The 22,776-nt window shown below is 42.5% G+C and overlaps 4 protein-coding genes across 5 annotated transcripts; 2 read left to right on the top strand and 2 right to left on the bottom strand.

The window, feature by feature from the left end:
- Window positions 1-431: 431 nt before the first annotated feature.
- On the bottom strand, window positions 432-1,841 carry LOC306782670 (uncharacterized protein; the record flags this gene model as incomplete). The annotated part of the gene is made up of 4 exons (XM_079276114.1): window positions 432-857; window positions 915-1,004; window positions 1,304-1,396; window positions 1,803-1,841. The coding sequence occupies 4 exons, from the start codon at window positions 1,839-1,841 to the stop codon at window positions 432-434; spliced, it is 648 nt and encodes a 215-aa protein (XP_079132240.1).
- A 1,853-nt stretch (window positions 1,842-3,694) lies between these two features.
- On the bottom strand, window positions 3,695-9,663 carry pbx2 (pre-B-cell leukemia homeobox 2). The gene is made up of 8 exons (XM_079275341.1): window positions 9,285-9,663; window positions 8,519-8,592; window positions 7,333-7,577; window positions 6,629-6,819; window positions 6,069-6,204; window positions 5,659-5,800; window positions 4,955-5,049; window positions 3,695-4,474 (listed from the first exon to the last, which is right to left on the bottom strand). Exons 1-8 carry the CDS (start codon window positions 9,524-9,526, stop codon window positions 4,394-4,396), a joined length of 1,206 nt encoding a protein of 401 aa, XP_079131467.1. The 5' UTR covers window positions 9,527-9,663; the 3' UTR covers window positions 3,695-4,393.
- gpsm3 (G protein signaling modulator 3) lies at window positions 9,618-13,061 on the top strand. 2 transcript variants are annotated; one of them, XM_079275344.1, is made up of 6 exons: window positions 9,618-9,636; window positions 10,322-10,421; window positions 10,836-11,358; window positions 11,628-11,793; window positions 12,037-12,278; window positions 12,392-13,061. In XM_079275344.1, exons 3-6 carry the CDS (start codon window positions 10,882-10,884, stop codon window positions 12,530-12,532), a joined length of 1,026 nt encoding a protein of 341 aa, XP_079131470.1. In that variant the 5' UTR covers window positions 9,618-9,636; window positions 10,322-10,421; window positions 10,836-10,881; the 3' UTR covers window positions 12,533-13,061. The 2 variants fall into 2 exon arrangements, with proteins under 2 accessions (XP_079131470.1, XP_079131469.1); XM_079275343.1 differs by lacking the exon at window positions 9,618-9,636 and adding an exon at window positions 9,700-9,748.
- Window positions 13,062-15,175: 2,114 nt separating this feature from the next.
- Window positions 15,176-22,631, top strand: dnase2 (deoxyribonuclease II, lysosomal). Its single transcript, XM_079275342.1, has 7 exons — window positions 15,176-15,309; window positions 16,422-16,519; window positions 16,724-16,892; window positions 17,665-17,761; window positions 18,370-18,534; window positions 20,821-21,039; window positions 21,225-22,631. Exons 1-7 carry the CDS (start codon window positions 15,280-15,282, stop codon window positions 21,587-21,589), a joined length of 1,143 nt encoding a protein of 380 aa, XP_079131468.1. The 5' UTR covers window positions 15,176-15,279; the 3' UTR covers window positions 21,590-22,631.
- The last annotated feature ends 145 nt before the right edge of the window (window positions 22,632-22,776 follow it).

Below are 22,776 nucleotides of genomic sequence, written 5' to 3' on the forward strand. Positions count from 1 at the left end.
AGCAGAGAGCAGTACATGAAGGAGGAGAGAGACGCTTCAGAGGATACTCACCTCTTCACTTGCTCTTAAGCACAGCCAGCAGTCCCAGCTGGACACCGTGATCCAGCTCACGTGTGTCCCCGGTTTGGGAGAGTCCCTGTGCCGTCAGCGGGATAGATGGCTGTCCACTGTCTGCGCTCGTTCAAAGGCATTAAACAAGAGTAGTGAGTCCAGCCCATCACACATACAAATACAATTACAAAATACATTATTTAGGCTTTGAGGTTGTGGTTGAACACCAACACCGTTATCAGTTATCAAAAGTCCAGAGGCCATTTTTTGCAAGGATGCAATGCACATATTCATTCAGGAAGAGTACAGTTTGCCCCAGTGAATGTTAAACAGTTGTTCGAGTCATCAAATGTTCAGTTTCAGAGGTCACGGCCTGCTGATCAGGGCCAGGGCCTCCACAAAGTCTGGCTGACCGGGCTGCTCTGGGCCGGGCTCTGTTTGCTCGCTTGTCTCATCTCAAGCAGATTTTGTATCTGAGCCTGTTGGGGAATCGTGGGAAACCCCTGCTGGACTGGAAGCCGGTACGGATGAGCGACGCTGAAGTCAGGTGCGCGCGGTCTGTGCTTGGACTTTTGCCTCAGCACCCGAAGACTGGACTTCGTGTGAGGCAGAGAGCTGGAGGACGAACGGGCTCCTTCGGTTCTTCTCTGAACACCTGCACGGTCGGAGTGGGAAAAGCGAGCGGCAAGAGACGCATCCAGTGCTGCTCCGAGCCACAGGCCTTTCCCCTCAGGTCCCAGGAACTGAGCAGCTGTCTGCAGGCAGGTGGAGAGGCCGTCTTCGAAAGAGTGTTTCTGACCTCCACCCTCATCACCACCACCATCAGAAGAAGAAGAAGACAAAGAAGAAGCAGCAGAAGAAGCTCTCGTCTCGTCTCTTTTGGCAGTTTTTTGCAGGAAGAGGACTGTGTGCTCGAGGATCTCAGCTTTCTCCACTCTGTGCTGAGTCCCACCCTGCATGAAAACATCACTGTGAGCTAATGGAGTCTGCTGGCAGCAAGAGGCCTGAATGGTGCATCATGGTATAATAATTTCACTGTTCTAAACATTCTTTATCTTCACGTATGGAAATGTTTAAATGTCTCTGGATAACATGATATCATGTTTAGGGATTGAGAAGAGTACAGTATGTGTTATAACATGTTTTAGAGTCATACAATGAGTTTCAATACATGTTTGTAAAACTGAAAGCAAAATTAAATGTCATTTCTTTTCCCTACATACAAGTGCACTCAAAGGTTTTTTTTTACCAGTTGTTGTGGCTCTTGAAGCAACATTGTCCTCAGACACTCCAGACTGTGGTTCATCCTCTCCCTTCGACGTTTCTCCACCTGAGATTTCATGAACTAGAAAGAAAGGGATTCAAATGTTGTGGGTATGACGCAGTGGAAAATGAAATCAAATTGACTTTGATTGAAAAATGTTCTTCCCAGCTTTAAGGTTTTTGTCTGGGACACTTTCAGCCATCTCAATATCCAAGCCATCAATATAGCAGTTGTTATCTATACTCTAACAAACACAAGTTAGAACATGCATTGAGAATTATTTGTACCTTTCTTTCGTTTGTTGCATCCTCTGGTTGCTGTAACAGTTTCATTGTAGACAGAGGTCCAGTCGGTCTGTCCTTATCTCCTTCACAGTGAGCAACTGATGGCAATGTGGCTGGTGTCCCGGGCTGCTTCTTTTACCTCCTCCAAGTCGGTCCATCAGACTCCTCCTCCTCCTACCACCACATTTTACAGTCTCACCCACCCACAGCAGCCGACCACCCCCTCCCCTCAGCTCCTCCATGTCACCGTTTTATTTTATTCCCGGTTCAATTAAATTGACTTATCTTCCACATCCCTGATTAGAGGCATCTATTTCACCTTGATGCAACAAAAAAAATCAACGTGTGCTTAAAACACAAGACACAAAGTATGACATTTTGCATATTACGCGTAACGTCGTGCGTAAAAAGCCATGCGTAAAATTAAAAGAAAATATTAAATTTGAGTTTTGAAAACAAAAGTCACAATTAGTTTTCTTTCGAATGCATACATGGAACAGCCAACACTAAGCTCGCCATGCTGTCACTTTGAGCATAGCTTTTTGCATTTGAAAACAATACACAAAGGTGGAAAATAGCGAACAAAACAAAAAAGTGTTGATATCAGTTATTGGGTCGATTACTTGGATGCAGTTCAGCGGCGCCCCTGAGACTACGTAAAAAGCATTTGTGTACCACATGAGGTGAATAAGTCGGCACTTAAATCCATCTCTTCAGCTGCTTATTAATGCACCACAACCGGTGACATCTTCTGTCCATGTTGACATATCTGGTGCCAACTTGAGCAATTATAGACTACGTATTATTTTGCCAAAAAATCATTGATTATTCTGCTCACCAACATCCATTTTGAGAGGTTATTTTCCGTCTTTCTTTCTGAACTCCGCGCTCACTTGCGGCATGTGCTGACACCTTGCCGTTTTCACTTCACGCCTTTGCATTTGTTAGTCGGTCCGCAGGGTGAAGGTGCAACAGGTTAACCTCTTTGCATTGACACCTCCGTGTCACAATAGACCACGCGTGCCTTTTGGGCATCTGTCTCGTGCTGGCGCCCCGTTTAGCAGCGCAGCAGTTGTTCGACATTTGCCCGTGGAAACCCTTTGATGTCGCCAGGCGACCGTGGGAAAGCCGAGAGACGGTGGCGACGCACACGTGGCAGCTTTTTGAACAAGTGGTCTGAGGCCTCGGGGGCCCTCGTGGGCCCTCAGGGGTCCTTTGAGGATGTCGATTAATTAACAGCCTCGATTGCATTATAGCTGGAGCACATGAATCCTGCAGCTACTCCACACGATAACACACATCTACTCTTGAAAAAAAGTGGTATTATTATACGTTTCCAGTTCCAGGAAGGAAACACAATCAGTTTGAATTTGAACTTACTGCCATGTGTAATATCGGCTTGCTATGACGCTGTGTATATTTAGTATATGGTGTGCATTTGATTTGTCGGTTTATCTTATTATTGAAGGTGCTAGCCAGGGACAACAAATTCTCCTTTTTGGCTATCTTGGGCTCATACACAGTTCTTTATGTGCATCACTATCTTGTCAAATAAACTAATTAAATAAAAAGTGATTTAAGGAATATTCACCATACTAACTACATGTTCAAATGAAAGGTGAAGCTACATTTTCACACAGAACCGCTCCATCCAACAGGGTGAGAAGATCAGATAATCATACAGTCTCCCGGATGACATGTTGTGCTTTAGTGGTGCAAATTATCCAACACATTTAAAGTCAATAATATAACTTAAACCATAAAGTCTTTTGGGCAGTTTCCCCACTTTATAGTTCAACCTTGCACCAATACAAATACAATCACATGCTGTCCAGTTTTCATCGTTTACCTCTTCAATATAAAAGGTACTTACAGAGAAAACAGTTCACAACGAGAGCTGTGGCTTATCCAGCATCAGAAATCAAATTCCAGTCACCTCCATTGTATTGAGGGGGGGGGGGGGGGGGGGGGCAGGCAAACACTCCAAAACTATTGGGAGGTAAAGTTGTGTAACTATGGTGAACCAACACTTCAATGCTCGTTTATACACTTCAAGCCTTTTGACCGGTTACACAAATCTGGAGCGATCACCATCTAGTTGTGAATACAGAGTCTTTATTGTAAAAGAGGTAGAGAGAATACAGGTGTTTCACTGTACAGAAAAAAGACTGCACTGTTGATATACTCATTCAAACCACTGATATGGACTCACACTCACACACACACACCTCATCCATTTTACAGGGACACATCAGCCCGGTAGAAAAACAAAACTAACAAAAAAACTAACAAAACAGAGAAACAAACGCACAAAATCTTTGGATTTTTCTCTATTCCCCTCTCATTCACTGAATGCATTCTCTCTTTCTGAGCTGTTAAAATGAAAATAGTTGTAGCATTAATAATAACAGCAATAATATTAATAATAATAATGATAGCGTGCTAAAAACAATAATAATGCTGTCCCCGTCCCTCCCCCTCCCAACACACATCAGTAACATTTCAAAATTAGTGGAAAACAAACCCTCCTGATAATAAAACCACACCTGCATGCATGCACACAACACACAAACACACTTTCACTCTAGCATCCGTGCATTCAGCTAAACATACTAATGACCCACGCTGAGCGGTGAGACAAGACGAAAAACACAACTTACATTTAAAATAGTCAAACCAAACAAACAACGTACAAAAACAACTGCAGCCAAGTGGGAAGTGTGATATCATTCTTCTCGTCTTTTCCGTCGTCAATCTTTCCGTCGCTGTCGTTCTGTGCCAGTGGGCGGGGCCTTCAGTCAGATGTTTCCGAGTGGTCGCTGTGGGGCGAGGCGCCGGGCGGGGGCGAGTTTCGACCCTGCCAGTTCCCATTAGACTGAGAAATCGAAAGATAAACAAGTTGTGACTTGTGTCAACTGCACGTGCGTCACATTACTGCCAACTATTCTACGCAATCTCAAGATGTTTTGGATTGATCTCACATTTACCATCACAGTTCACGTGTGGAAATAAATTCCAAAAGTCTAAAAACTCATTTGAGATAGGCAATCCACCACTATAAACCTCACGACTGGTGTTGCATTGTCAAAGTTATGTTACATATCAAGTGCTTATTGGAATTGACAGGACCTGAGAGCTGGGTAAGGAATTTCATAATTTTGAAAAATGCAAAAAAAAAAGAGTGGGCAACGGGTTAAGAGAGGAAACCACGTCTACTTCTCGATGACGAAAGCCTCGACGCAGCGACAACAAACAGGACAGCGGCTCGGAAAATAGCGACGTGCCACTGAATTTGAGTCACCGGCCATCGTTACGTAAATATGTGTGTCACTACTTCATGAGTGCTTTAAAGTACCTGCACTCCAACTTGGTAAGCAGACTGCTCGCCGTTCACAGGCGGAACCCCGAGGAACAGGTCAGCTGACCCGGACAGAGCGAAAGACCCAGATCCTTAAGAAAGACAAAAACAAGAGCAACCTCAGTCAGTTTCAGTTATTTTGGAGCAGCACTATGAACATGCTATTAAAGTATAATGAATTTTATATTGTGTACTATATTGCCTTCAAATGTGAAGAGTCAGGATGTCTTTCAATAGGGAACAAAGACCAACAATGTGCAAAAACAAAAAAAAGGAATTAAAATGCTCTGCATTATAATCAGCATCTTACTGTCTCAGCTGTCACATTACGAGTCATACACTAGCTCGCCAGCTAATCAAAGTCAGTAGCAAACTGAGCTATAGCAGGAAGAGTGAGGCTTGTAAGTTACTCAAGAACAATGCTGTAAAAACCAGTGCAAACGTAATTGTGCAACAGTTCAAAGACAGGTTCAAAGACAAAGACCAAAAACGGGCATTACAAATTGTCTTTGTTGCTTCCTCAATGCCCGACAGAGTCAGGCATCGTCCCCTTTTTCCTCAGCCTCGGGTTATGCATTGTGTTCAGCTCAGACATACGACTGACAAGTTCCCGGGACGTGGACTAAAATGAGTGAGAAGAAGGGCGGAACTGCCTCGAGGCGAGCAGGTTGCACACTGTGGCTGTGCTCGTCTTTTGGTACCTGTGGAGTTGGGAGTGTGCGGGGAGTCGTCGCCCGGTCTGACCACCAAGGCCGTCTTCATGGCATAAAGGTTGGCCTCCTCTTGGAACTTGCCAATGTTTTTCTTGTAGCGGATTCTTTTGTTGCCAAACCAGTTGCACACCTGGAAGCGGAGAAAGACAATACCAGGCTCAGTGAACACGCTGGAGAATGATTGATCAACCCTGAACATTAAATCCAACACATATACAGCAAAAGCAGCGTCTTTAAGCTTGAGAGCAGAAAACCTGCTGCTTTCACCGACTTTAAACCTCGACGAAACAGCTTTAGGAACATTGAATGTTCTTCTTAGATGTTGTCAGAACAAAAAAAAAAAAAAACCTCAATCTTCCCAAAGCTGCCGGTTGCTAAAAGTACAGTGAGTGGTTTACCTGAGAGACGGTGATTCCACACAGTTTGGCGAGATCCTCTTTGGCTTCTTCACTGGGGTAAGGGTTGGACAGGTGGGAGTAGAAATACTCATTCAGGCCCTCTGTGGCCTGCTTGCTGAAGTTGCGCCTTTTGCGCCTGATGAGACACAAACAGGTGATAAGTATTGGAAAAAAGCAACTGTGATAAAAAATTGTTCGTTTTAAGATGTGGTCAAAGGTCCCATTCGCACACAGGTTTAAATGGCTACTGTTGGTTAAATATGCTCATCAACAGTTAATATATTCTACTTAAATGTGAATAAAAAGGTACAAACTGAGTTGATATTCATTTCGAAAAAGGGGAATTAGTATTTCAACAAAAAAAGTTTGTCACGTTAGATTGTTTGCACTCATTTACTATTTAAAACCATAATAATTGTTGAGAATCCAAGCTGACTACAGCTACTGTCCTCCAAAAAGGGGAAAGGTGCAACCTGGTCAATGCCACAGTGCAAGCCTACTCAAAAGACTTCCAGTTCAGTATTCCTTTCAACAAAAACAACAACAACCGCACACACTACCTGGCATCGAGGAAGCGGGACCTGAGGATCATGACTGCCTCACAAGTGCTCTGCTTCAGCTGGGTCTGGATGGTGCTGAACTTGCGGTGGATGATGCCCACCATGCGCTCAATCTCCCGCGGAGTCACGGGCCGCGTGCGCGACTGCTCCCTCAGCAGGTTCATCACATGGGTGGTGAACTCCGTGCATGCCTAGGTGGGGGGGTGGGGTGGTGTGGGGGGGGGGGGCACATGAAATGACGAATAGTGAAGGACAGAAATGCGCAAAGCAATGAAGCTGTGTGTATTATTTCATGTTAGTTTGATGTTATTTAGAAACGCCTGTTCTGAATCTTTTCTTTTTTTTTGTTTTAGTAGAGAAGAAAATGAAATGTCACGAGAAAACATTCAGAAAACTGGCAGCTTAGTATTGCTATTCTTGTCAGTAAGCATGTAGCATGCATAAGCATCATTACTAAAGGTGTGGTAGATCCACAAAGCAGCGGAACCCTATACAGCCTATACCTATATAGCCTATATGGAGCCTATACCTGGTGTGTTTTGATTAGCAAGATAAAGACAGTCGTGTATTCCCCGGTGAAGAAAAGTTATGTGACTGCACCCTAGACCCAACATGCCATTGGACTATGCTTCTGGCGAGCAGTTTTAGTACAAGCAAGCATGTACGGACAGTGTCAGCGCTCGTCTCCTGTTGCGACACGGTACCTGCTCATACTTCTCCAGCTCAGTGTGGTAGATACCGCGAATCTGGCTCAACTTGCTTTTGTAGTCGGAGTGTTCGAGCGAGCTGTCGGGTGACAGCCCTCCCGAGCTGGTGGCAGCAGACACCGCAGCGGCAGCCCCACCACCCTTCTCGGGCCCCGCCACACCCTCCGCTAACAGCATGTTATCCAATCGCACCAGCTGAGGATCCTGGGACTCGTCCTCCTGGGCGTTCCTCATTGACAGGCCTGTCGATGAGACAAATGTCAATTGGCTTTTGTGGGTGAAGAACCAACAGCAGACTGTATGAATGTGTGTTAATGTTGCTTTAAAGTACAGTCGTATCATACTTCTTGCATTCGCATCAACTGAAGCCTATGCAACTGCTGAATTCATGCACGCATTCCTTGTTTTGGTGCAACTCGTAGGTCAGAGTTGACTCATAAGTTCACAGGGTCAGCCAATAGAAACACCAACACAGTGTTTGGAAGTGTGGTAGTCATTACTTAGTAATAATGTGCCATCACCTCATTATGTGCATCACTCTCACATCCTGTTTACAGTAATCAATCTGCTCAGTAGTTATCTATTACCCACATCAGATCATCCTGTTGGGGGGCTGAGTGCAATGCAATTTTGCTGGACTGAAAGCAACCTTTACAGCGTCTTTGCAGGATTTTTAAAAAGTATTTATTTAAAAAAGAAAAGAAAAAAAACTGCTTGCCTTATCCAACAAAGGATAAAATCAAATACTCTTTTAAATCATACATGAACATATCTAGCAGCATTACTCACCACCCTCTATTTGTCTGTAACATAAACTGTTGCCAGTACTGTACTCTCATCAAGCAGCCTGCAACATGTATTGTTTGCCATGCAGGCATTGTCTCTTTGACCAGCTGCTGTCGTTTGTCTCTATTTTTACACCATATAGTGTTTAACATAAAGACGTCCATGTCCCTGTACATTTGGTCCTGACATTGAGTTACTGACAACCGGAGTCATATTCCTGGTATGCAGTGTGTATACTGTATGATTGTATTGGTTTCTGGTGACACACTGTCAACACATTCTAATAACGCGGCAACAAACCCCACTGCACATCAAAAACGCAGCAAAGGCGGGTTCACATTTTGAATGCATGATGGTTGACACAGATAACATCAAAATGATCTGAAAACAACGTTACCGGTTTTTTCCTTGATCTCGCACAGGACGCTGAATAACGCAGGTTTCATTCGGTGACAGTTGAGGGCATGTTTCCTGTGCAGAAAGAAAAAGAGCGTGACTTGTAGCTAAAATTAGCACAACAGTCTAACGTTAACTGTGAGAATGCGGTAGAGTGTCGATATTCAAATTGACCAAAACAAAAACAGAAATTAAGTGAGTGGCCAACCAGAAGCTAATTTAGTTAGCTTCTGACAAGCTCGCTAAGTGCTAAGAGGGTAACCGTTCCCTGGTAATATGTCTGTAAATGACAGTCAGTAGATTCAGTCGCATTTTAATTTGGTTCCCAAATAATTGGGTGTTAACATGTGCAGGAAGCTAACGTTACATATTTAACGTTTGCATTAGCGCTCAATGCCTGCTAGCTGCTCATTGTAGCCTCAGCTAGTTAGCCATGGTTGACGCAAGCTAACTGTGGCTAACGATAACGTAGGTTTGAGACCACCGCTGCCAAAATGCATAACGTTAGGTGTTAGTAAATGACAACAGAGAAGCAATCAGCATAGGCTAACATAACGACATATGAGTCTGAACAGGTTAGAGCAAAACCACTTCGTTTCCGTTGGCAACCCGTTGCTAATTTGTTAGCAGCTAGCTAAATAATCTAAACAAAAGATTGAGGTTCACGAAACTTTTTGTCAATGCGAGTCTTAGTCGACAAAGCGGAAACACACAACGTTGCAGGGTCGATAGGCAAATAAAAAAAAAAAAGCAAAGCTAATACTAACTTTGCTTGTGCCTCGTCCAAACTTTGGTCGGTGATGGTCATTATCTGCTGCAGTATGTCACCAATATCTCTGCGGTTTTCATGTCCGTTTTCTGTGCCCTCGAGGCCCGAGTCCCCCCCGTCGGACCGATGCTGGGAAGGTTGATGAACCGAGTTAAGCGCATGCATCCCGGGGTGGCCGCTCACGCCGAGTCCCCGGCCGTTGGAGGGCCCGTTTCCCGTCAGAGGCTGCTGCTGCAACATCTTCAGCGACGCACAGTGGCGACGACTGCTGCCCAAACTGTGCTCACAGACAGTCAACACACGGGCATCGGAGCACAGAGCAGGGATCCCCTAGCGATCGACAGGAAAAGGTACAAGCCATGTCAACGACACGCTGCACAGCCGACAGTGAAGTAGCACTGCTGGGTTAAATGTACCCACAACAGAACATATGCACTCCCCGCATTCTCACAAAGTAGAACTGTGAGTGTGTGTCATGGAACAATATGAATAAGATCAAACTAATTAAAATGGTGATTATGTGCTCTATTGTCATCCTAGTTACACGCATTAACAGCGACATAATAATTTGTTTTTTAATGTCTCTGGATATAACGTGACAACTTCTCTCACTTGTCTGACTCTTAACTTCTCGTTTTAGCTTGCAAGTCAACAGGAAGTGTGCCAAAACCACATCAGTGTCAGAAGAGTACTGTGCGCCTGTTTCAACATGTTGCAGTCGGGTCTGTAATGAACAAATGAGCAGCAGTTAAAGCAGCAGCTGCTTTTAACAAAATACATCTCAAAGGACGAAAACCTTTTCTTTGGACCATGTGCAGACGAACCAAAGTGCACCATGAGGGTTCCTTCTGCTTTTTTAACAGTCATATGTCACAATAGCATGGCTTGTCAGATGCGGGCCGAATAAATAAGGGTGGGCTGTGGTAAGAGGAACAGGAAGAGAAGAGAGACGGTAGCAAGGCAGACAGAAAGGGCAAGAGCTTCTCACGTCAACACCTGAAAATCTTCATTGCTGCTTTTCTTCTTCTTCTTTAGAAAGATATTATCAAGACAAGTGACAAGCCAAAATGCTTTGCTCCATCTGTGGTGACTTAGAGGAATGATGCTCTGAAGAGACAAAGTTTAAGAAATAAAGGTAAGAATGAATTTACTTTTTTCTTCTGTATCGTATACGAGGCAACCTTTGTGGCAAAACAACACGAATCACGGTGAAACTTTAGGCAGAATATACAACAGAAATCAATCTGCGACAAGCGGTTGTCATCTCCGAACATGCTGTCACACACCTTTGTTGTCACGCAGTAAGTCAAAGAGGAATATATGATTTACTTTTGGATTTCCTGGCTAAAACATGTTAGAACCTGCCAAACTGGTTTCTCATATATTTCTTTGCAAGAGGGAGGGAAAAAAACCCACATGCTGCTCTCTAGCAGTTTTCATGTCTATTCCGAGTAACTTCAGGGTTGAGAAATGTAATGTTTTGAGTGTTAACAATGGGGTGCTGCCAAGTATTTGACCTAAACCCTGTTTCTGTGTGGCTTCTTGTCAGAGGCTGACAGGGGGATTACCGGACCCGCACAGAGATCAAAGTTGAAATGGCTGAGGAGGGGCTGCTGGAGCGTCTCGTCATCACCGAGGAGGGAGACATGGCCGAGAGCGTCGCCGAACGGGGGCCAGCGAGCGGTTCACTTGTCGCCGTGCAGAGCTGCGGCGCAGAGACGGCTCTGAAAAAGGAAGCGGAACACACAGGAGAGGACCAGAACGAGAAAAGAGCGAGAAAAGAAATGTGTTTTGAAGAGCAGGACGGAGCGGAGAAGCAACGAACCAACGCAGAGCACGACCAGACGGGGGAGGTTGTTGTGACTGGAGAGAAGGACGGACAGAACAGAGGTGGTGGTGAGAGTGGAGGGCAGACACATGAGATGATGAGGATTAGTAGGAAACCTGAGAAAGCCGGTGACACAGAGGATGAAAAGGCGACACAAAAAGACCCTCAAGTGGACATTAAGAGGTTCAATTCCTCCGAGCAACAACCTGAAGGGCTAGCACACCAAGAAGAGGATCCAAAAAAGGTTTGTGGACTTATTTAGCTTTAGCTTTGGCATATGCCCTGAGATTACTGCTTGCACATGTAATCTACGAGAGAAACTATCTCGTAGTGGAAAAACAACAGGTCGGTTTCAGAGCATGTGGGAGTACGTAGGAGTCGGGTGAATTCTTCTGCTGTGCCAACAAACATTCCGTACCACTCACTGACAAAACCTTTCCTCCCTCACTCACTCGCTCTTTTTTCTTTTTCTTCTTCTTGTGTTCTACCACTTACCCGTGTTTTGTTTCTCAGGCTCACCGGTTAACTCCTGACTTCCCGGACGCCCTGTACGAGCTGCTCTGCACCCTTACGGAGGGGAGACGGCTCAATGACCAGCGCTGCTCCTTCCGGCTGGAGGGTGGGATGAGGAGGAGGAGGTGCCACTCTGAGCCCAACACCTCCAAGCCGGCCAACAGAGGTGGGGGGACTATTTGTGAAGCTCTACTTTTGTTTTCAGTGTGATAGTGATGAAACTGCTGCAGCTGTTGCATTTGTTTCCGTGCAATGATGCTGACTCATGTTGATCAAGCTGAAAGCCCCCGCACTCGGTGACTCAAGAGTGTTTTGAAACGGCGTGTTTCCACTTCTCTCCGCGACCACAGACCACTTAAGGTCACCTTCCATCTGACCATCAAAGCTCTTTTGTCTCAATTCTCCGCAGTCGTGTTTTCCTCCATGACTTCACTGCAGAAAGAGGAGTTTTTCGAGCTGGTGGCCACCACTCAGGCTCGCCGCCTGGATGACCAGAGGGCGCAGCTCGAAAAGTCTCGTCCACCGAAACCGAAATCCAGAGGTTTCAGAGGCAGCATCAAGCAGCTGTCGTTCGTGAAAAGGCCCGCGCCTGCACCAGCACCCGTCCCCGTGCCCAAAGAAGATCTGTACAATATGATTCTCACGACACAAGTAAGCAATCACAACTAGTCCGATTAAAGGTTTTACCATGACACTAGGACTTGTTGTTTGCATGAAATGCATCATGTCAGGCATTCATTTCCTCACTTACCTTGCACCTGCAGGCCCAGGGCAGACTGGAGGATCAGCGCAGCAGGGCTCCTGGTCCCATGGACGATGAGGACTTCTTCTCCCTGCTCCTGAGGGTCCAGGGGGGACGCATGGACGAGCAGAGGACTGAACTACCGGGCATGCTGCAAACCTGATATGGAAAACAATCAAAAAAACACGTGGGGCTACAGTGGGAGCAGTATTGTAGCGTTTTTCGTCTATTTGCTGTTAAAACAAGTTGTTTTTCTGTCGCTGACCCCGATGATGCTTTGTTTCAGGGGATTTGTTTCCCTCTTGATAGCGTTGGTCAGTGCAAAAAACAGTAATGTTTGCGCAACAGAGCTTTTAATGCAACTTAAGAGATGTTAACCATGAGATTGTTAAGTTTACGGCCAGTTAGTCTATTCTTTCCTAGTAAATAGGATCAGCAGATATGCTTTCTTATGTCGCAAAATGTTGTATTTTATTGAGTGTACGTGACGAGTGCTTGTATGATTTTGTGCGTGTTAACGTTGTTAATGTGGAGGAGGCAGTCTACTGATCCCTATTGTTTCTCCTTGTTTGTACAGCAGACATTAAACACACCAGGGATGGTGTTCGGGAGATAATAGCTCCAAGGCCACACAGCGCTTGACTGTAAATGGATGATTCTCCTCCAGAAAATAAACAAAATGTTTATCTGAACCATTTGCATTCGATCCATTTATTCAACTTGTCTCCGATGTTGTCAGGAGAGAAACCGATTTAACACGCTCTAATGATCCCCTCATGATTATTTTTACCTCTCAGACACACAAGCCTGTAATCGCACACATTTTAGCAGAGACACTAGCGAGGACGTGTAAAACCTTCTTTTGTTTGTTTTTATCAGGAATCATCGTTCCCTTGCTCACAAGTCACATTCCCATAAACTTGGGATGGTGTCTAATCTTTAAAACATGAATCAAAACATTCATGTCGATAGACACAAGGTGGTATTGTTCCATTCATGCAGCAAAGATAAAGGTGTTCCTTTTTCCACAGAATGAATGGACTTCCTCAGTTTTGTCATTTTTATTGAAGGTTACGTCATTACACATTTAATGTGTTTTTATGGAGTATTAATATTTATTAGAGGACTCAATCAAAGACAGTTTGACTCATAAATATCGTATTAACTGTGAAGTTCACCATCAGTAACGCCGCTTTACAGTATTTGCTGCTGTTAGAACAGTTACTCAGCTTGTTTTTAAAGGCCTGATGTAGGTAAATGCTGCATGCATGTGATGATCCAGCTCCTCCGATGTGTGTTTCGTCCTCTCAGCTCAGAGGAAAAGTTTTTGAGGAAGTCCTGGTCGGCCTGCATCAGTAAAGTTAGAGGTGACGAGAGGAAGCTGTGTCACTTCCTCAAACAGAGCATAATTATGTGATATGTGATAGCGATGTTTTGATCAACACTGCAGGTTGAGCTCCATGTTAAAAGGAGAAAACGAATTGTAAGTGATTAGAAGCACACAAATATTGTCTCTAAAGGTAATGTATTTTTGTTTAATCATAAGTCAATAGGGGAGATCGACTAACTAAAAGGTTAGACTTCACATGAAAGGTTAAAGGTTATGATGTATTTCCCGTTCTTGGTGACAGAGTCATTGTTCTCTCAGTAACCAGCTGTTTTCTCGGCCTAAGCTCCAAATGATCAAATGGTAGATAAACATTTCAAACGAAGAAGAGGAACAGAGGAGGAGAAGAAGAAATAAACCACACTAAAACAGGAAGAAACAACAACTATCCAGATTCTATTTCCACTTTTAAGCTGGTAAGAGTTCAACACCTCTGCCTACCAAGGTTGGGTCAATATACTGCATCATTTTAACGGTATTGACCAAGTCAACACGCGTTTGCTGTTATTAATTTAATTTAAGATGGCTGACTGAGAGTTCACTCTAGTGTGGTGGTTTCAGGAGTGTTTATGTCTGTGAAACCTTCACACTCTAACTTAACTGCAGAGGTTTGCTGTCTCTCCAAGCTGGATCGTTTCAGAGGCTTTTCCACCCAAGACGATGCAAAGGTAGAAAACACTGAAAATGTCTCATTTAGGGGTGAAAATGGTTAAATTAATAAAGTATTGGATATTGATACAGAAGAGCTATCCTGCCCCTATAGATCATATCGTATCAACTTATATTTCATAATGTTAATATTATATATGTTGCATTTATAAGAAGGCTACTTCTTGGTAAATGAAAACATTACGATTTATCTTTTAATATCACTCAGTCAGGACTTCAATTATTTTATTTATTTATCTATTTTTGTATTTATTTAAATGTTTATTTAGCTGTGTCCACTTTACATTTATGTACCTATTTTGCAGATACTCGTCTACATAATAATAGTACTGTCTATTCTTTAACCTTTAACTTAATGTGTCCAGCTGTTGTCCTTGTTCCTAGCTGTTATCTCAATGTGTGTATAAGTACACTGAGTGCATTGAAAGATACCATGTTATGTGTTTAAATACTTGGCCATTAATATATTTGTATTCATATTTGTCTGTGTAGCCCCGCCCACCGAGTGATGCCATTGGTCAGTTGACTGAAACCAAAAACTCTTAAAGAAGGATAAGACGCGAGCGACACGTTTACGGAGCATTTAAGTGTAACCTTCTTATATAACGTCTAAGAGTTCAACCATATTGTTTTTTCCGTCGATGTTTCGCACATTTTAAACTTTTTATCGTAAAAACGTCTTCGTTTGTGAGTGTTGTTGAAGAAGCCACCGGTTGCGTGACGTCACTTCCTCATCCTACTGTTGTGGTCCCAGAAATGAGTTTAACAAGGATGTAGATGAAGATGAAACTTGCTCAGGAACGAACCTACAGCACGTCTTCAAGCCGAGATCAGGTTTATAATCTGTTGAGGACATGACTGAGGAAACACGCATTCAGCCAGAGGTGTGTATTAAATGGTTAAATGAAGCTTTACATGTCACTTTACCTTCCTTTAGTGTTATAAGCAGTTAGCAATAAGCTCAACGTGTAGTTTTACTTTTAGGTGTAACTTTAGGCTAAAACGTCTACTGTGATTTATAGTTTAAAGTTCAATTTGAGCTTTCGTTCACTACATTTGCATCGGTTTTAACTGTGTTAACCAATAACCTTCCTGACGGAACCTGTGTTGAAATGTAGAAGTGCGTTTACTCAAGTAACGTACTGTACGTGTTTGAGGTATTTGTACTTTGAGTATTTCCGTTGTATGCAACTTCAAACGAAGGGGAAATATTGTACTTTTTACCCCACTACATTCATATATCTTTAGGTACTTTACATTGTCAATACATAATACAAACAAACAGATGAATCCAGATGTATTATTTGAGAATAAGCCTCCCAGTAGTGTATACAATAGGAATAGATTACTCTGTTTTTACCAGCTGCAACATCAATGTGGCGATTGCATATGACTGCATCAATGATTATAATGCAAATAAAAGATATAGATTCATTATTCTGAAATGAGTCATTGTGTACGATGAGTACTTTTACTTTACTTGGTACTTTAAGTAGCCTACATTTAGCTGCTGTTACTTTTGTAACATCTCTTTCATTAAGACAATTGTGAATTCTTTAATCACTAAAGCAATTTTATGCATAAATGGTGGATATATATATATATATATATATATATATATATATATATATATATATATATGTGTATATATATGTATATATATATATATGTATATATATATATATATATATATATATATATATATATATATATATATATATATATATATGTATATATATATATATATGTATATATATATATATATATATATATATATATGTATATATATATATGTATATATATATATATATGTATATATATATATATATATATATATATATATATATATATATATATATATGTATATATGTATATATATATATATATATGTATATATATATATATATATGTATATATATATATATATATATATATATATATGTATATGTATGTATGTATGTGTGATGATTAATATAAGTCTGTCTCTTCTTCTCAGATGCTTCTGTTCCTGTCAGTGCTGATCTTCTGTGTGCCACTAGGGGGCGATACCTCACCAATCACCTGCTACAACGACCAAGGAGATGCTGTTGATTGGTAATTCATTGACAGTAGTCCTGGACAAAGCCATCTTTTATAAATACACTTTATGCTTTGTTTATTTTTAGCCCTGTTAGGTGACTCAAGAAAGCCTCGTAGGAAGTTGAAACAATACTTTGCAAACCAGTGTCGTGTGAAGCTCATTTAAAGCTTTCCAAATGTCTTCCTCGGATGCACTCACTGTCTCATTCTCTGTGTTAGGTTCTACATGTACAAGCTGCCTAAAGAACATAAAACATCTCCCCATCAGGGTGAGATGTATTTACTGCTGGAAAGGGGGAGTGAAGGATGGACGAAAGGGAAGGAGACAGTGAACGACACCACGGGGGCTCTGGGCAGAACAGTCGGACAACTGTACTCACAAGGACAGGTGTGTTCCCACCAGGTGTCTTCTTCATCTGTAACAAAAGTGGAACAAATACTGAAACGAAACGTAGTGAGCTCAGTTTGGTTTTACAGAGAATTGGAGTTAATTGTCTGGGAAGTCACCCAGGTGGAAGTCAGCGTCCTTCTACATGTGATACAGAGTTATTATAATTTTCATTTCCTGATTATTCACGTTTCAAATACATGCATGATTCATGCGAAATGGCCATCTCAAAGTCATGATTTTCTTTTTATGACAGACAGGACCCTGAAATGCAAATTATATCCTTAAAAAATACAGATGATCGATCTGAATCCTCATTAGCTTTTGCCACAGTGGTTGTAAATCTTCCTGCTGCATTAATATTACATTTATTTGCCCTTTTCTTTAATGTCCACACTATCTTCCAGACATCAGCTGATTTTATTTAGTTTTGCCTGCTTCTGCTGTTTCACTACAGACTTCTCATTTTCTAAAAATACTATGCAAAAATAATATGCAGCAGTAAGCCTTTAAAAAAAAAAAAAAAAAAGTCTGCTATGACAACTTGACATATTATATCAGATTAAGAAATGGGAACTGAAAGTTACTTGTTGACTGTCTCTGAACAGCTGTGGGTACGATAATATAGTTGTTTCAGCAGCATCACATCAACTTAACTGTGTTTTCAGTTAAAGTGTGTGTGTGTGTGTGTGTGTGTGTGTGTGTTTCTTGTGTGCGGTACGTGCCCAAGAACACTGTTTTTAATTTCAGTGAACCTCTCTCCTCTTCACAGAACACAGAGGTAGCGTACATCCTTTACAATGACCAGAAGCCAGCTGAGGACGTTGGTAATGGATGGCTTGGCAACAGCAAGGGGGGGCACACAAAAGGTGAACACCACAGCAGTCCAGCTCCAGTACCTGCATAGCCCAGATAGGCTTCCGGAGATTTGGCTTTGTACTCAAAATCAACAGATATGTGCAAGTTTGTACTTTGTCATTTTTGATTTTACACAATTTATACAAAGTCTATTGCAACACTGTATGAAACAAAATATTTCATAAATCAAGCTTCATTATACACCTTGTATTCCATATATCCACACATGGAAATACATATAAAACAAATGTTAATCCTATTTACGTAAAAGAGACTCATAAGAGTCGCCAAAAATACCAAAACAAAGCTACTGAAATTCAGAGACGTGGTTGATTTTAAAACGGCACAAGTCATGTTTAAGGCCAAACTAATTACGGACTGAAAGTATCCAAAAGTAAATTATATTTTTATCATAGCATGTATGAAATGACAACGTGACAGAGATGAGCTGGTACTGATGAAGAATAGTCACCAGAATATTCAGCTCCTCTCTTTAGAGATCAACTCGATCAAATGAGCACAGTTTAATGAGCACAGTTGATTTAGTTTTGACTCTCGCCATCTGGAGGGGAAACCTTGATGCTTGTTGCTGACAGTCTTCATATCTCTGTTTCCTCAGGTGTTGTCCTGCTGGATAAAAATCAGGGCTTCTGGTTGGTCCACAGCACGCCTCACTTCCCTCCTGTACATCAGGCAGGACAGTATTACTACCCCAGCACCGGTGTGGTCAACGGGCAAAACTTTATCTGCGTTACCTACCCGCTCGACCGCTTCCAGACCATCGGTAAGACTGGAGTCCTGCAGTGAGGCTGTACAGCACAGAGCTGTTATAAAAATACACAGATGACCATGATGAAGGTATTAGATCACAATTGCAACGATTCATTCCCTGCCTTCTGACTGCTATTATATATGAGGGAATGAATATACTTTAATTCAGTAGGAATTCCTTTTAAAACTCATATTTATATTGGTAAAAAAGGTAATATTTTGCTAAATAGACAATAGCAGTAGCTTCTAAAATGCGGTTATTTTGTGCCCGTTAGGTATTGATGCTATCAGCTTTCTTGAGAACCGCTCATCCAAACGACTTCACACTCGACACTGCGCTTCCATGGGTCCGGACCAAGACACCCACCAAGACTGAAGTCGATGGGATGAACGGTTGTCCAGAAAATTGAAGGGCAGACATACATAAATACAGAGACTCCTTCCATTTGGATCTAGTCTAGTCTATCTGGAATTAGATTTAAATTACAAGTTATCATATCAGCCAATCGTGTAATCCCCTGCCAATGCAATGCCGCTTCTTCAGGGAAGACAAAGTCTATTAAACCTATAATAACATGTATTACATCTATCAGAGTTTCCCTGATGTTACTCTGCCTTAAAGAGCTGCTGAGTGAAAACAGGTTTCAGCACGTTTCAGGTGAGTCTTAGTTTCCCATTAAGGTGTAAATGCTGTTTCTAAGGCTGAAACCATCAATAATTGTCATGCGGTCTCATCTTGAAAGGGATTTTTTCGGTCGGTATTGTCTCGTCCCCCCCAGTACTTCATAATCCTGTCAGGTTTTTGACACGACTACAACAAGATCATGCAGATCCCAGATAATCAGCATAAACTGGTCTCCTCACCATGTCACCGCGCTGACTGACTCAGAAGTTCGCCCAGTTGCTATGGCAGTGCCCGGGGTAATGTTATTAGATTGAGGCGTGTTACCATAGAGATGCTGGGCTTCACTCTGCGGCATGCGGTCGCTCCATCAGAGGCTCTCTCGTGAGTCTCTGGGATGCTCAGAGTGAGGCGTGTGTCCGGGCCAACGAGGACACCCAGCGATGTCAAGCACAGGAAGGTGTCCCGTTTCATTTTAGCGCACCTTGAAAGTGCACATTAATGAGAGGAAACTGAGATCGGACACTTCTGTAACGAGTTCATAAATAACCTAGGTTATTCAATTTGTGGAGACGTTGTCAGAAATATATGCTTGTTTATGTTTAAATGAACTCAACTATTGATGTTTCATGCATGGAGTTATTGCTGAAACAGAAAGCCGATTAATGGAACAGTCAATTTAATATAAACTGAATCGACAACTATTTTAATGTTTGATTAAAAGTCATTTACGAGGCAACAAGAGGCTTAAGACACGCTTCTGTGAGGCTTCAATTTGGCTTAACGCTGCGTCAGCGCGCTGACATGCTCACAGTGACGATGCTAACGTGCTGACAGTTAGCAGTTATAATATTTACCACGTTCGCCATCTTAGCGTAGCGTGTTAGCATGCTAACATTGGCTAATTAATGATGGGATTGTCATCAGTTTTGCAGATGTTTGGTTACGAACCAAAGTATTGAATCCATGGAAAATGTGACCTCATGATGGTGCGAGATGAAAAGTCGATGGATTACCGACATTATTACAATGAACCCTCATGGGGACGATAGTTGGAAAGATATTTCACTACAAAACAAAAATGTCAAACCATGGTGTCGCAAAATGAAAAGTCATTTTTAAAGTTTGAAGACATCGCCTTGGACTACGAGATGTTGTGATGGTCATTTTTCACCATTTACTGACATGTTGTAGACTAAGTGGTGAATCAGTTAAGCAGAAAGGAATGGAGCGCTTAATCAATAATGAAAGTAATTGTCAGTTGCAGTCCCAATGGAGCTCCTTGAGAGACAGTAAGCTGAAGTGCATAATGTGTTTGTGTTAGAATCAGAGTTAAGTGTGTCGTGTTGTATGTGTAGCAGTTGTGTACTATTTAATACAGGCCAATAAAGGAACAATTTACATATTGTATACGTACATAAAGGAAGAAAAATAACATGCAACAAAATAACACCAATGATGCATACATGGATTTTTCTCATTACAGTAAAGAGTCAAATCCTTTCACTGTATCTATAATTATATTATCCTTATCTGTTGCAGTGCAAGTTATTGATACGCCTCCGCACCAATGTCAGCAAGCCAACGCTGCTCATTTACTACACTGAACCCATACAGTGATCCTGGGGCGCCGGTAGCAGCGTTTGCCTTAAATCGAATTTGTTTTTTGTCCAACAGGAGAGCAGCTTCTGATCAATCAGCCCAATGTGTACGACTGCGACGTTCCCGAGTCCTTGGCGTCCCTGGTGCCCGCACTGGCTGCTGTCTGTGGGAAAACACACCCGTCTGCTCACATCTTTCCACGTATGAAACCTGTATCCAACCGCAGCGTGACTCTGACCTCAAAGGACGGCACCAAGTTCATCAGCTTTGCCAAAGGGTCTTCTTTTGACCAAGGTACGACTTTAGAGCAATAAAAAGGTGTTTTCTTGTTGCAGCCTCACCTTTGAGTTTCTTTGCAGGTATAAATAGGCCAAATTGTAATAATTATTCACCCTCTGCACTTTACTAGAATGCAGACAATTTACAGACAGAGATAACAAAAACATGTTCCCATCCATCTCCCCTCTCTGCCTCACCAGACCTGTACCACTCCTGGGTGGCCCCCAGCCTCCGGTCAGACCTCCTGGTCCAGTTCTGGATTCGCTCCTCGGGCATCCTCCCCTCCGACTGCTCGCTGGGCTGGAAGGTCCTGGACATCACGCTCATCAACCCGGGGCAGACGTTCACCTTCAAGGCCAGTCAGGACCACTCCAAGTGGGCCGTCAGCCCCAAGCAGGCCGGGGCCGGGGGAGGCTGGGTGTGCGTGGGAGACATAAACCGGAACAAGGCGGAGGAGAAGCGAGGCGGTGGCACGGTGTGTCTGCAGGACCCGGTGGTGTGGAAGGCTTATCGCACGGCGGCGCTGGAGTGTGAGGCTTGTGCAGGAGGGACGATCCATTGTTGACACCCTGCCGGGGCCCCATGGGCAAAGGAGAGGGCCGTCATGGGTTCTTAAGGCTCAGATTATATCTGGCATGTGGGACTTTTAAGATAAACGTTTGCACTAATTTGGTACAGTGGGATTTTATTTTAATGTCTGGGGAAATCAAGCATGTTTAGCATTTTAAATGAATGATCTTGGTGATAGTCCTGAGATGCTGCAATCATTTTATTTAAGGTTCCCTTTGGAGGGTTTGACCACTTCTAATGCTTTGGTTTTCATGAGTGGCTTTATCTGCACTCTGTGCATGAGGAAACGTGCATGTGGGTGATGCAATACACATTCCAGCCAATATATTAAGATAGATTGGTTTAAAGCCCCGTAAAACACTTTTAGCACTTCTCTGCGACATTAAACACTTCTGACTAAAGGTTGAAAACAATCATTTATAGGTATTATTTATTACAAGCTTAGCTTTAAAAAAAAAACCTCAACTAATCAGGACCGTGGCTTGTTCCTAAATCTTGATTGGTGCATGGAATTATGTGACATCACATTATTCAAACCAAGCCCCGTCCATTTCAAACCAGCGCAAAGAGCACAAAGAAAAGAAACACAGAGTTAAAATAACTGGAAGTGACCCAACTTTGGCAGAACATAGTGTGTCCACGTGGGACCCCATCACTCACAGTAAGAGGCTGATTGAGGAAATATGTTTCCGGGGCCTTTAAGGCACAAAAAACATTTTACTTGTTCAGAACCATCAAGGGCTGCTATCGCGGGCTGCTGCACTCCTCTTCAAACTTGATGCATGATCGTTGTCTGTTTAAAGGTGCAATGTATACTCAGGTGTGAGGAATGCTTTCGTACTTGTTTCATTAATGCTTGTGTTATTAACTGGCTTGTATGAGTGTTTGTGAATCTCTAATGTGCTCCTCTGACATACATATCCTTAACTCTGTTTTCTTTTTTTATGTGTCCTAGATTTTATAGTTGTGTCACATTCTTTGATTAAGCTTGAAGATAAAGATGCTTTGATGAATCTGAATAAAGAGACTAAAACACAGGTGTATTTTTTTGTCGCTGATGTATGAATTTGTCTTGCTTCATCCATGAGAAAAATAGAAATGTGTGTATCTGACATGTACAGACGGCTTTAATAATACTCACGGGATACTCAGCAGCATGGAAAATATGCCTAAAGTGGAAAC

This window comes from Melanostigma gelatinosum, assembly GCF_949748355.1.
Source record: "Melanostigma gelatinosum genome assembly, chromosome: 9".
Taxonomy (NCBI): domain Eukaryota; kingdom Metazoa; phylum Chordata; class Actinopteri; order Perciformes; family Zoarcidae; genus Melanostigma; species Melanostigma gelatinosum.